This window comes from Leucoraja erinacea, chromosome 30 (genome assembly GCF_028641065.1).
Source record: "Leucoraja erinacea ecotype New England chromosome 30, Leri_hhj_1, whole genome shotgun sequence".
Lineage (NCBI taxonomy): Eukaryota > Metazoa > Chordata > Chondrichthyes > Rajiformes > Rajidae > Leucoraja > Leucoraja erinaceus.
Window position 1 is genome coordinate 8,799,424 of NC_073406.1, and position 14,269 is coordinate 8,813,692.

Below are 14,269 nucleotides of genomic sequence, written 5' to 3' on the forward strand. Positions count from 1 at the left end.
TCCACAGCTTCCTAAAAATGGCAAAACAAGAGGATAGATGGTAAAGAAGGCAAAAGGTATGCGTGCCTTCATCAGTCAAGTTATTGACCATAATAGTTGGGGAGTCATGCTATGGCAGTATAAACATTTTTTTCTCAGACCATATTTGCAGTATTGTGTGCGGTATTTGTGTGCCACATTATAGGATGCTGTATCCTACAGACATGAAACTGTTCTGACCGGTCACTCCAATGTTTTTTTTACAGATCAGACGTTAGTATCAAAATAGGCAGAAAAACGAAGAGTGGCACAGAGCTGCCATCCATCAGATTGGGTAAGACAAGAGTAACAACCTCTTGAATGGCATTAGATGCTCATGATGTGTCCTCCTCTTTATGAGCAAAATCAAGGGGCGACCATTTGTAATGGCCATCCTCAACTTCAGGTTGCATATCAGCTTAGCTCACCTCCCCATTCCCACACAACCTGTCCATCCTTGGCCATCTCCACTGCCACTGTGAGGCCAAACGCAAACTAGAAGAATAATACTTCACATCCCACTTGGGTAGCTTAAAACCCAAAAGTACGAACCTTGAATACTCCAATTTCAGGCCCTTGTGCTCCTTTCCCACTCCCACCAGTCCATCCAGGGTCTCTCTCCCCTTGTTCCCCCTTTCCATCCACCCCTATCCCCATCCGCATCGATCTCCATCTGCCAACCCTTCCCCCCCCCCCCCCCCCCCTCAATCCCCCCCTCCCCCCCCCCCCCTTACCTGGTCCCATAATCTCCAAACTCTGTCCTATCTCCTCCCCTGTATACTGGCCAGTGGCATCACGGGGAGATAGGATGGTCAAGAAGACTTTCGGCACTTTGGCCTTCACCAGTCAATGTATTAAATATAGCGGGTTCAGTCTGAAGAAGGGTCTTGAAGAAATGTTGCCATTTCCTTCTCTCATAGATGCTGCCTCACCCGCTGAGTTACTCCAGCATTCCTTCTACCTTCGACCTTTCCAGCATCTTTCTTAAATATTAAGTATAGCAGTTGGGAAGTTACAGTACGTTACAGTTGTACAATACATTGGTGAGGCCGCATTTGGAGTATTGTTTTCTGTTTTGGTCACCCTGTTATAGGAAAGATGTTGTTATGCTGCAAAGGGTGAAGAGAATATTTATGAGGATGTGGCCAGGACTCAAGGGCGTGCCCTAAAGGGAGAGGTTGAGCAGGCTAGAACATTATTTCTTGGAGTGCAGAAGGACGAGGGGTGATCTTATAGAGGTGTGTAAGGTCATGAGGGGAATCAATAGGGTTAATGCACAATTTTACGCAGAGTAGGGGAATCCAGAGGGCATAGGTTTAAGGTGAGAGGGAACAAATTTAATAGGAGCCTGAGGGGCAACATTTTCGAGCTGCCAGAGGAGATAATTGTTAGAAGTACTATAACCTAATTTAAAAGACATTTAGACCAGTACATGGAACGGAAAAGTTTAGAAAGATATGGGCCAAACGCAGGCAGGTGTGACTATGGTAAAGGGGCATGGTCATGTGGGCAAGTGGGCAAGTGGGCCTGCTTCTATGCTGTATGACTCTCTTGACTATCTATAGGCTCTTGGCTGTTGAAGATAAATTACCTCAAGTGCAAGAAAGAAAAGCTTGCATTTACATTGTGCCCTTCAGAAAGCTCCCCCAACCTAATCTCATGGGAAGCAGGTGATCTGATCATTAACCCATTGATGGTTTTTCGGAGCCTGTGGGTGCATACTGATGGCCTAGTTTCGCCAAACGCCGACAGCGACCACGTTTGACAAGCGGTTCATTTGCTGCGAAGCATTTGGGACATTCTGAGCCATTTCTTTCGCTGCCAACAAAGTGTCACTGTTGTAAGAGCGGACATTGTTGTTCAGTTTGTAGTTTTCCAGCATTGTGTTACAGTGAACATGACACTTTAATATTTTTAATCCATTACGTCTGGCACACTCTGAGCTGGCACTGGACAGGGGGGTGATTAGTTCTACAGAACATAAAAAGCTCTCCTTGGCTGTCAACATGAAACCGTGAAGATAATCAGTGAACAGCAAAACCTAATCTGTGGTCAAGTTTCAGCATGTCAGCATCCCAGCTCTGAGACGCTGCATAGTTTCCTTGTTATCGTAACAGTGAAACAACTCCTGTGGTTTAGGGTTATTAAATAACCTCTCCTTTTAAAAACCGCACCGGCCCACCTGTTGCGTAGTGTAATGTCAATCCCAATGCTAGATGTCATTACAATCTCAGAGGACACTGTGCTGAGTGCACGGTGCAAGGCGGGTCTACCAGCGATCTCTTGAACATCCTGACCACAGGTCGCAGCTCGTGAAGACAGAAATTAGTTGAATGGTGCCGAGCAGAGTCTCATCACACCGTCAGGTCTGTTCAGGTCCAATCCAGAGACTTTGGCACGAAACCAGGCTGGTATCATGAGTGCTATTCAATCAGAGGGGATATGTATTAGAAGAGTGGCACGGTGGCACAGTGGTAGAGTTGCTGTCTTACAGCGCCAGGGTCCCGGGTGCTATCCTGACTATGGGTGCTTGTCTGTACGGAGTTTGTATGTTCTCCCCGTGACCTGTGTGGGTTTTCTCCAGGTTCTCTGGTTTCCTTCAACACTCCAAACACATCCAGGTTTGTAGGTTAATTGGCTTCTGTTAATTATAAATGGTCCCGAGTGTGTAGGATAGTGCTAGTGTATGTTCAAGAAGGAACTGCACATGCCGGAGAATCGAAGGTAGACAAAATTGCTGGAGAACCTCAGTGGGTACGGCAGCATCTATGGGGCGAAGGAAATAGGCAACGTTTCAGGCCGTAACCCTTCTTCAGACTAGTGCTAGTGTATGGGGTGATCGCTGGTTGACGTGGGCCGAAGGGCCTGTTTCCATGTTGTATCTCGAAAGTCTAAAGTCTAAGCCATTCAGCCAAGCTGCTGTACACCCATACCCTCGGACGTTACAGATCCCCCGTCCTGCTTTGAAGAGCGGGGCTATGAATTCTGGAGTTCTGCCCAATATTTATTCTCCAACCAGCATCCCAATACCTGATTACCTGATCATTGTGTGTAAGAAGGAACTGCAGATGCTGGTTTGCACCGAAGATAGACACAAAATGCTGGAGTAACTCAGGCAGGTGAGGCAGCATCTCCCAGATTTACACCAGTGTTTTATGTCTACCTGATCATTATTCCTTGGAAATTTTGTGCCCAGTTTGCCTGCTGTGTTTCTGACTTTCCAGCAAGGCCTACAATTCAAAGTAGTCCATTGACTGTAAAGGGCCTGGGATGTCATGAAATGTTCCACAGAAATGCGTGATCCATCGAGCTTACTGCTGGGCCGCTGTTTTCTTATAATCTCCATTTTCCCCTTTCGTTGTATTATGTGTCCAAAGACAAAGATAACACAACCTTCTACAATTTTGATTCAGCTGAATAAATATTTTTACAATGGAGGAACACACACACACACACTGTGATTTGTCTGATTCATCCCAAGATTAATATTATGCTTCATCTGGAGACATTCCTGCTGCCCTAGAACTTGTCAGCTGCTGCTGGAGCGTGGGCATCAGCAGCGTTTCATTGACCAGCCCAACTTCTCATTCCCCAAACACTGCTCACAAGGCATCTTTGTTCCCTGAAGAAGGGTCTGATGGAATGCATCAGAGTCTGAAGAAGGGTCCCGAACCGAAACGTCACCTATCCATGTTCTCCGGAGATGCTGCCAGACCCGCTGAGTTACTCCAGCACTTTTGTGTAAACCAGCGTCTGCAGTTCCTTCTTTCTAGGTTGTAGGGATCTTAGTTTCATTGTATGGGGTTAACGCAGTTACTGAGGGAAGGTGAGGCACTAATTCATTGAGTGGAGGAGTGGGGTCCAACGCCTATACAACCCAAGGTGAGTGCGGTCCTGATCCCAACATCACTGCTCAGTCTCACATTAGGCTCACATGAGAGAGATCAGGAGTTGCCAGCTGGTTCATTTTTTTCTCTGGCTTAGGTAGGGTTGTAGCATCCCCGATAGCATCATGACATATGCGGAGAGTGTGAAAAAAGGTCTCGAACCAAAATGTCACCTATTCCTTTTCTCCAGAGATGCTGTCTGACCCGCTGAGTTACTCTAGCTTTTTGTGTCTATCTTGGGCGGAAAGTGAAGCTGGGATCTGTAGGCCCTGATTCCACACCTGATAGCACATTAACCTACCAAGCTACCAACAGATCTACTTAGTATAGGACTGATAAACGGCCTTTGTTGTGAAGAGATTATGGGCAGCACGGTGGCTCAGCAGTAGAGTTGCTGCCTTACAGCACCAGAGACCCGGGTTCGATCCTAACTACAGGTACTGTCTTTACGGAGTTTGTACGTTCTCCGTATGTCCCCGAGTGCTTCCATTTCTTCCCACACTCCAAAGACATGCAGGTTTGTAGGTTAAGTGCCTTTGGTAAAGATTCGAAATTGTTCCTAGTGCGTGTAGGGATAGTGCTAGTGTACAGGGTGATCACTGGTCGGCACGGACTCGGTGGGCCAATGGCCCTGTTTCCACGCTGTATGTCTAATCTAAACTAAATTAAAGGTTCTGTGACGTACAATTCTGTTGCTGAAACTTTCGTACTAGGAACAGGAATCGGCATCAAAATATGGGGCTGCTTGTGTCAGACCACACAACGATGGCACTGGAGCCCCGGGCAATAGTCGTGAAGCTCAGTGCTTGAACCGCGGGGAAAATGGGGAGAAATGAAAAATAAAGCAAAAACATTTCAAATCAGTGCACCTCTGATTTCAGGCGAATATGTGATCATGGTGACGGATATGACGAGCCCGCCTTTCCTGGGCCGCGCTCTTCCAACCGCTTTCAAGCTCCTGAAGGTCGTACCAAAGAAACCGAGCAAAACGGGCGCCAGAAAGGAGCCTCACAAAGTCCTCAGCAAGTAGACATGCCGCTGAAGAACCCTGCGTGTCTGTAGCATCTTTGCGGTTGTTTTCGGGCCACACCCACCCACCACTTCCCTTGATGTGTCTCCCGTCTTGTGACTTGCTTTCTCCACACGTCTGCTCCCTGACACCGTCCCCCGGGACGGGCAGCCTGCGATACTACATTGCGTCGAACTCTTCGAGCCAGCGGGCAGAGATTCGCAATCCATTCATCTGGGTCAGGGTTGAGTCCAGTTCTGAGAAGTGAAAGGGAATGTATTAAACCGCAGTAAACACCCTGTCCCAAAATAGTCCCGTCTATAAATGGGAGCAAGAACAGAGACAGGAAAGTCCCAGTTGTAAGCGGAGGTGTCACTTCAGAGCAGAATTGTACCAGAACAGAGGGCAAGTTTTAATAATATTCTACTTCATACCTTCCAATATGTCATTGTTCAGATTTATTTTTGATAAACAGGCATTTAAATATTTTCACTTCGCAAAGAGCTCTAAAATCCCCAATTGCTTTAACTGCAGCTGTTGCTGAGAAAAGCTTTCTGTCTCGTTGAGACTTTGGTATTTCTGAAGCAAAACAGGATGGAAGAAAGATAAAGCAATTTTTTTTGTCTCTGAGGTTTGATAATCTATTTACGGAGGCTGGTGTGACGGTGCCGGTGTCTAACCTCCCCCCCCCTCCGTTTGGTGGCTTGTACAGCAGGTTCAGTCCCTGCACTGTGCCTGGGGAACTGCTTTCAGGGGACCTCCAGTTGTCGCAATGGTCCAAGCAAAGATGAACTGCACCGTTCTTACATTATCCAGTCACAGTGGACGGCTAAGGACAGAGGCAACTTCAGATGTGACCCCTCTTGAGTGAGGGCCATTCACACTGCATCCATTCCTTCACTGGTGGGAAGTGCAGGGTTAGGTTAAGTCGGGTTCAATCCTAACCACGGGTGCTGTCTGTACGGAGTTTGTGCCTTGACCGTGTGGGTCTTCTACGGGTGCTCCGGTTTCCTCCTACATTCTAAAGTCGGTAGATTTATAGGTTAATTGGCTTTGGTAAAATTGTGAATTGTGCATAGAGTGTGGGATAATGCTAGTGCACAGGTGATAACTTGCCGGCGTGGATTCGCTGGGCCGAAGGGCCTGTTTCCACGCTATCTCTAAACTAAACCAAAGCTGTGGAGAATGATGAGGGTGCTGCATTTCTTGTAATAGATGTGGCGTGGCAGGCCTGGAATGTGGAGGGTTCCCACTAGGTCTTCCTAGCCACCTGGTGTATCTCCAACCTTCAACTTTCACCCTCCCTTTTTCTAAATAATTTCTCCCTTTCCTGAAGTTTCTTTCAGCACCCTGGTTTATCAGCAGGTTGATCCAAATGTCTCTCTGTTCTCAATCAGTACTTTAGCCAACCATTTCGAACCAGCTTGTCAGGCTGCAACTCCATCCCTCCCTCATCCCATGGCCACCAATCCCTCTCCCAATCACACCCTCTGGGCCCATCGTGGTGATATTTAAGACTTCCCCTTGTGGGATTTGCCATTGCTTTGTCAGCCAACACTTGTTCGACAATCTAATTTCACTCTCTATCTCCCCCTCCCTCTCTGTTGTCTTTCTTCAGTGTTGATTGAATAAAGTGCCCACTTCTTGAAGTACAAGGTTTGTTGTATTTGTTTGTTGTAGTCTGAAGAAGGGTTTCGGCCCGAAACGTTGCGTATTTCCTTCGCTCCATAGATGCTGCTGCACCCGCTGAGTTTCTCCAGCACTTGTGTCTACCTTTGTTGCATTAAACTTGCTTTTGCCTGGATAGCACGCAAACCAAAGTATTTCACTGAATCACCGACAATAATAAACCAATACCAATCCCAATGAATGGTGTAATACAGATAATTTGGAATGTGGGTCCAAGCTGAGCTTCAGTCTCATCTCCCCAGTAACTCCCCTTTGTTGAGTTATCAGCTGCCTAAAAGTAGAGGAAACAGGCAGAGTTTGCACTGTACTACCCCACAGAACCAGCATCAAGGACTGTGAAAATCTGGCTGCTGCCTAACTATCTGTTTAGTGAGGTCCCCTTTAGTGGAGCCTGAGGTGTTATTTTCTACCAAGCAGGCCTGGAAGGAGGCCAAATAAGAACCTCCCTGCGAGAAGCAGCATGGGTTCCAAAGTCGGGCACCCAACCCTTCAACCATGTTCTGCCATTGGATTAGATTAGCACTTCCACTCACCAGCGTTGCTTCCACAGCCCTCTCTACTCCGACTTCGAGCCTCTGTCTCTGGGGAGAAGCAGTTCCAGATCGCAGTTTGGAAAAGTGCCTCCTGAACATCAGCCTGAACAGCCCGAAGTCATGCCACTGGCACTGCGCTTCACCACGAAGGAGTTAGTTTACCTCTCTCCCACTGAATCCATTATACATGAGTACCTCAGCTAGATCATATTGCAGGAACAACAAGCCTTATCTGTCAATCTCTACCCACTCTCCTGACGAGTATTGTGCTGGTTGCCATCCTTCATGGATGAGCTGATAGACATAACATTAGGCAGCATCTCTGGAGAAAAGGAATAGGTGACGTTCCGGGTCGAAATCCTTCTTCAGACTGAAGGTGATAATGAGAGGATACGAACAGTGAAACCAGCAGGACCACTAGGGTGAGGAGGGTCGTTATCCCCTTTACCCCAGCCAACAATGGACCATTGTGGGCTCCACCTTTCCTTAATCGTCGATGCAGGCTTTGATTTGGTTCTTTCATTCCTTTCATTCATTTGTTAATTGTTCCTTTTCATAGCTCTCATTCCCTCTCCCCTGACACTCAGTCTGAAGAAGGGTCTCAACCCAAAACGTCACCTATTCCATTTCTCAGAGTTGCTGCCTGACCCGCTGAATTACTCCAGCATTTGGTGTCTTTCTCCGGTGTAACCCAGAATCTACAGTTCCTTCCGACACAGTCTTTGCCCAGCACCCTGTGTGGGAACAGGATGAGATGGCGCTCACCCCAGGGGTGAACATAATGCCCAGCAGGTCGTTAAGTATGGAAGAGTGGCGCGTTGTGCATGTTTTCTGCAGTTCGACACTGTTGTATTGACTCCTGCAGTGAAATAGCTGCCGACATCAGGAGTGAAGCAAGGATTTGCAACCACACACACTGAACCGACGACCTCTGACCAACCCTACACTGACCCCCACCCCCCACACTGACATCTCCAAATCGTGGTGACATCCCCACCCCTGTGGTGACATCTCCAAAATGTGGTGATCCCAGCAGCACCCTAATGACATCTCCAGCTACATGGTGATATCTGCAGCACTGCAGTGACCCCTCAAATAATATAGCAACATCTCCCAGAACAAGGGGCCACAGTTTAAGGATAAAGGGGAAATATTTTAGGACTGAGATGAGATTTAAACAAAATGTACACAGAGAGTGGTGAATCTCTGGAATTCTCTGCCACAGAATGTAGTTGAGGCCAGTTCATTGGCTATATTTAAGAGGGAGTTCGATGTGGCCCTTGTGGCTAAAGGGGTATGGAGAGAAAGCAGGTACAGGATACCGAGTTGGATGATCAGCCATGACCATATTGAATGGCGGTGCAGGATGGAAGGGCCGAATGGCCTACTCCTGCACCTATTTTCTATGTGTCCTATCTCCAGAAATCTGGTCAAGATGCTGGAAAATCGAAGGTAGACAAAAGTGGTGGAGAAACTCAGCGGGTGCAGCAGCATCTATGGAGCGAAGGAAATAGGCAACGTTTCGGGACCCGAAACGTTGCCTATTTCCTTCGCTCCATAGATGCTGCCGCACCCGCTGAGTTTCTCCACCACTTTTGTCTATCCAGGAATGTGGTAGCATCTCCGGCAATGTGGTGACTCCAGCTCCACGCTGGCATCTCGGCAACACAATGATAACGCCCAGCTGTGAGCCCCAGAAGCGGCAACCCCAAGGCAGGCCATCCACACACACCCAGCGAAGTCGCCTGAGGGGAGTGCGGCATCGATGGGAGACTTATCTAGGTCAGTGAATTGCCAAAACCCTAATTCCAAAAACAGATAACGTGTTGGACTGCAGAGGGCAGCAGCTTTTCGTGAGTGCCACTTTATTTTTGGGGTCATGTGACGATTCAGCCCTTTCTCCCCCCCCTTTCCCCTCCCCTCCCCAGAACATGTCACCGGGAGAGGGACTGCGTCTGGTTGTATTTGTACCCACCCCACCGTAAAATACAATCTTTACTTCATCGCGGAGTTGTAATTGTCAAAAAAAACTCTTGCCAGCTGGGGCTCGCATTTTCCTGCAGATGTGAGTTGGTTTGTGGTTTGCCCTTTCAGCACAATGAATGCTCTGTTAATCAGCTAACATTCGGAATAGTCTGGTGCGGGTTTGGACTGCTGCCAGCGCCATCCATCAGGCAACGGATTGTTCATTGCTCCGAGAGCAGGCAGAACGCCGCCAAGCCTGGGACAGTCGCTGTACACAGACAACTCTCCCAATCTCACAGGAAGGGACTGTCAGAGTGAGGGGGAGAAGGGAAACTGGAGCAGCCAGATGAATAATTTATCTTCGATTGGTTCTGCTGACATCAGCTGCTTGTGCTGCGAGCGAAGCAAGCCGCAGTGGGATTGTCTCGCTGATCCCCATGGCTCACTGGCCAAATGCACGGGGTAATGCCCAGACACTCTGAGGGCAGCTCCAGCCTCCAGCCCACACCGAATCAGTTCACCGCTTCCCCAGGGGCTATCACTAACAGCAAAAGCCTGCATTTATACATAGAGCAGTACAGCGCAGGAACAGGCCCTTCGGCCCACAATGTCTGTGCCCAATATGATGTCAGGTTAAACTCATCTCCTCTATCCGCACATGATCCACATCCCTCCATACCCTGCATAATATGCCAGTGCCTATCTAAAGCACCTCTATCGTATCTGCCTGTACCACCACCCCTAGCAGTGCATTCCAGGCACCCACCACTATCTGTGTAAATTACTTGTCCCGCACATCACACAGTTCCTCCTCTCACCTTGTCACCCTTTTTGTATAGTTATCTGCTGTGTATGTAGTACCCTTAATACTGTGAACTGCCTCAAGGCATTTCATGGGAGCATTAAGGACGCAAACTGGCACCGAGATGTTTTGGGATGAGTTTTTCCAAGACAACGCATCTCCATCGTGACACAGCGGTAGAGTTGCTACACCAGAGACCTGGGTTCGATCCTGACTATGGGTGCTCTCTGTATGGAGTTTGCACGTTCTCCCTATGACCAGGTGGATTTTCCCTTGGTACTCCTTTTATTCCCACACCCCAAGACATACAGGTTTGTAGGTTAACTGGTTTATGTAAATTGTCCCTAGGGGGTAGGATAGAATTAGTGTCCAGGTGATTTATGATCGGCGTTGACACAATGGGCCGAAGGGCCTGTTTCCACGCTGCATTGTTGAACTAAACTAAACCAGAGCGATGGTGAGGGTAGAGCCAGCCCCAATGCCAGTTGAAGGCACCACCATCAATGATTAAAGGAAACACTGCAGCCAAAGAGGCCAGAGTCATTGAGTTACAGCATGAAAACAGGCCCTTCGGCCCAACATGCCCTCACTAGCCAACATGTCCCCATCTACACTCATCCCATCTACCAGTATTTGGCCCATATCCTTCTAAAACCAGATGTCTTGGAGAACTGCGTAGTCATGGGAGTAATTGGAGTGGGAGTGTGGAGACGAGAGAAGTTTTTGTAAAAAGAGGCGAACATTATATTTGAGACCCTGCCAGAGTCAGGGAGCTGTGGTTGGTCAATAGATCAGGGGTGACGGGTAAGATGGACTCGTGCCGGCTGGGATAGAGGTAGCAGGATTGGAGATGAGTGCAGGCCTCATGAGGATGGGAAGTCAGTCACTATCAATGGACAGTCAAATCTGGAGGGAGCAGGCGTAAGAAGGCTGAAACAAGAGAGAGGAAACATCACCTGCAATTCCTGCTCCTCATCTTGGTCTAGTGATCCCACAACAAAGGGAATCTGCATTTATTGCCCGAGACAGCACGAGCGGACACACACTCGGTTGAACAGTCGGCCAGCACTCTAGGTTCAGGCCCACACATGAGGACTGGGCATTGTGGAGACTGGACACTGGCAAGAGACGTGGTGAATGTAGAACATAGGTTGTGCTTCCTTGACCTAGTATCTGACACAGTGAGGGGTCACAAAGTACTTTACCAGCATCCTTCTGGGACTGGCTAAAGGAAGATGCTTGTCCTTGGTGTCAGTCTTCACAGAGGGTGCATTTATTTCCCTTCTGTAGTTACTCCACAGCCAGTCCTATTCACCCACTACCATGGGTCTGTGGTCTAAAGTGGCCCAGCAGAGGAAGGCAGGGATAGATAGATTTGTGATTAGTACGTGTGTCAGAGGTTATGGGGAGAAGGCAGGAGAATGGGGTTGGAAGGAAGAGATAGATCAGCCATGATGGGACGAATGGCCTAATTCTACTCCTATTCCTTATGACCTTAGGAGATAGATTTCCTTCCATGATGGATATTATATTAACCAGTTCTTTGGGTTCTGGCAACCTCGTGGCCATTTGTATTGAACTCTGTTTCACAGCTCACTTGGGTGCGGTTTGAAATGACAACCTTTTTTGCATTGTTGGTTTGGTTTTGTCTGGTCTCGCCATCACCACTTTACTGTGCCCAAGTCAAGTGAAGCACACTTCCCTTCTCACCACCATCACAGTGGCTAAAGATAAGCCCAACATCAGAAGTCCATGAACGTTGAACTGGAACTTAGCAACCACTAGTGTGCCATTTGTCTGCAGAGTATCCACCTCTCAAGGCTCTGGAAGGGTCAATCTGTCAAAGTGCAACGCTCAGAGACATTTCCTGGACCCACATTCACCCAGCTAGCATTATTTACTGTGTAGGAAGGACCTGCAGATGCTGGTCTATACCGAAGCTATGCACAAAATGCTGGAGTAACTCAGCGGGTCAGGCAGCATCACTGGGGAAAAGGAATAGGTGATGTATTGGATTGGGACCCTTCTTCAGGATAGTTTAGTCACCCCATTCTGTCTGGTGCAGAGGGGTGAGGCTTCAGGGAGTACAGAGAGAACAGATTAGACAGTGGACGGGAATGGACTTTAAAACAGCCACCAGTGGGTTTTGCAGAGAACATGGTGGGGGGGGGGAGGAAGTTGTCAAACTGTAGCAGCAACAATGTGATGAATGGTGAGAACGATCAAAAATAGTGGAGCCAATGTCCCCAAAGTGAAATGCAAGAGACGCGGGGGAAGGGGAACATTTGGCCACGTTAGCCGAATGGTTAAGCTATTAGTCTGATCGTCATGCAATCCAAATAATGCCAAGAAAGTGAGTGCAAATCCCAATGTAGCAGTTTGAGACTTTTAACTCGGATTTGTGAAAGTGTAGAAATCCGGAGATGGAAAATTGCCGACACTGGGGAAGTGATGAAAAGCTGCCGGACTATCACCAAACCCACCGGCACATGGATGTCCGCTTGGGACACGGCTTGTCGGCGTGTCTCTAGATTCACGCGGCATGAGGGATCTCTGAACTCTGCAACAGTCACATCACCTTCTCATCAACCAGGGCTGAGAGAAGCACAGACACACTGAGGCACACCAAGCATCCGGCCTTGCCTCTGAGGCACAGGCGGCCTGCGGTAGCCAGTGCGTGCTTCCTCAGTTACGTCCAGGACTCGTTCCAAGGTCAGGACAGCTGCCTCGCCAGGCCACACAGCGAGGTGTCATCATCTGAATCACACCCAACACGCTGGTTGGACACGTGGACCCTGACTCTCTCTGAGCAGGAGAAATTAGAGGCCAGTCGTGCGACTATGAAAATAAATTGAATCTTGAGGGACACATAAACGCTGGAGTAACTCAGCGGTTTTTGGGCCCCGTATCTGAGGAAGGATGTGCTGGCTTTGGAGAGGGTCCAGTGGAGGTTTACAAGAATGATCCCTGGAATGGGCGGGTTAACATCTGATGAGTGTTTGATGGCACTGGGCCTGTACTCGCTGGAGTTTAAAAGGATGAGGGAGGACCTGATTGAAACTTACCGAATAATGAAAAGCCTGGATAGATGGAAGAGGAGAGGCAAGGACCAGAGGCCATGGCCTCAGTATAAAAGGATGTACCATTAGGAAGATTAGGCAGAATGTGGTGAGTCTGTGGAATTCATTGCCACAGAAGGCTGTGGAGGCCAAGTCAATGGATATTTTTACGGCAGAGATTGATAGATTCTTGATTAGTATGGGTGTCAGGGGTTATGGGGAGAAGGAAGGATATTGTGGTTGAGAGGGAAAGATAGATCAGCCATGATTGAATGGTGGAGTATATTTAATGGGCCGAATGGTCTAATTCTGCTCCTATCACTTATGAACATGGGTCTGGCAGCATCTCTGGAGAACATGGTGACATTTCAAGTCGGGACCCTCCTTCCTATACGGAATCTTGAACCTCAGTTCCATCCACTATCACCCCAATACAAGCCGTGTACACTTGATTTGGTCTCAACTTTCCAATAAAATGGGACCTATATTTTGCTACAAAAAGTATCCTTGGTTTTTTTTCTACGGGGAGACTTTAGGAGAATCATGTTCTGACATGCTAGCAGGTGACCTCACCACCAGACCACACATCGGAACTTTGGGTGGAGCTGACATCTCTTCCCGATGAGGTCAGAATACTTTCCCTATGTATCATGTTCGGCATCTGAAAGTGATAGACGCGAGTTCGCTGGCTCCTAGTTTACAGGAAGCATGGGCTGGTTTTAAAGCTGAGGAAGAAATTCAATATCCAGTTGGTCTCCCGCCTGTGACAACGCTGTGGAATGAACATTGCCTGTCTCGGGTGTCCTGTTTGCCGTGCGGACTGGATCAGAGACGATGAGAGTGTATCAGCCCGTCAGCTCATCATTCCTGTTGATCCCCAGGGTTTGAAACAAGAGGGAACAAATCTCCTCGACCCATCTTCTCTTCATCTGCACTGACGCATCCCACATGCCAACAATGTGTCGGAAAGAAATGCAGATCCTTTTTTAAATCAAAGGTAGACCCAAAATGCTGGAGTTACTCAGCGGGACAGGCAGCATATCTGGAGAGAAGGGTCTCGACCTGAAACGGAGCCTAAAGAAGGGTCTCGACCCGAAACGCCACGCATTCCTTCTCTCCAGATATGCTGCCTGTCCCGCTGAGTAACTCCAGCATTTTGTGTCCACCTTCAAGTGAATGGAGAAGTTCTTTTAACCCTTGTACGATCAAGTGAACGCACTTCCGATGCACCCACAATGACTTCAGTGAGTGAAGGCAGCCCCCATTATGGACCTGGGCCCTTCAGCTGGTGCTCTGCACCAGGTTTG

General features: G+C 48.3%; 1 protein-coding gene across 4 annotated transcripts in view; it reads left to right on the plus strand.

The window, feature by feature from the left end:
- Positions 1–6,565, plus strand: part of LOC129711611 (MORN repeat-containing protein 1-like) — a 156,634-nt gene extending 150,069 nt beyond the window's left edge. For 3 of the 4 annotated variants that reach the window (XM_055659379.1, XM_055659376.1, XM_055659378.1), the window contains 2 exons: positions 246–313; positions 4,787–6,565. In XM_055659379.1, coding sequence (XP_055515354.1) covers positions 246–313; positions 4,787–4,935 — 217 coding nt within the window. In that variant the 3' untranslated portion in view covers positions 4,936–6,565. The remainder of the gene's footprint in view (positions 1–245; positions 314–4,786) is intronic. The other variant, XM_055659377.1, reaches the window with a different exon arrangement.
- Positions 6,566–14,269: the final 7,704 nt, after the last annotated feature.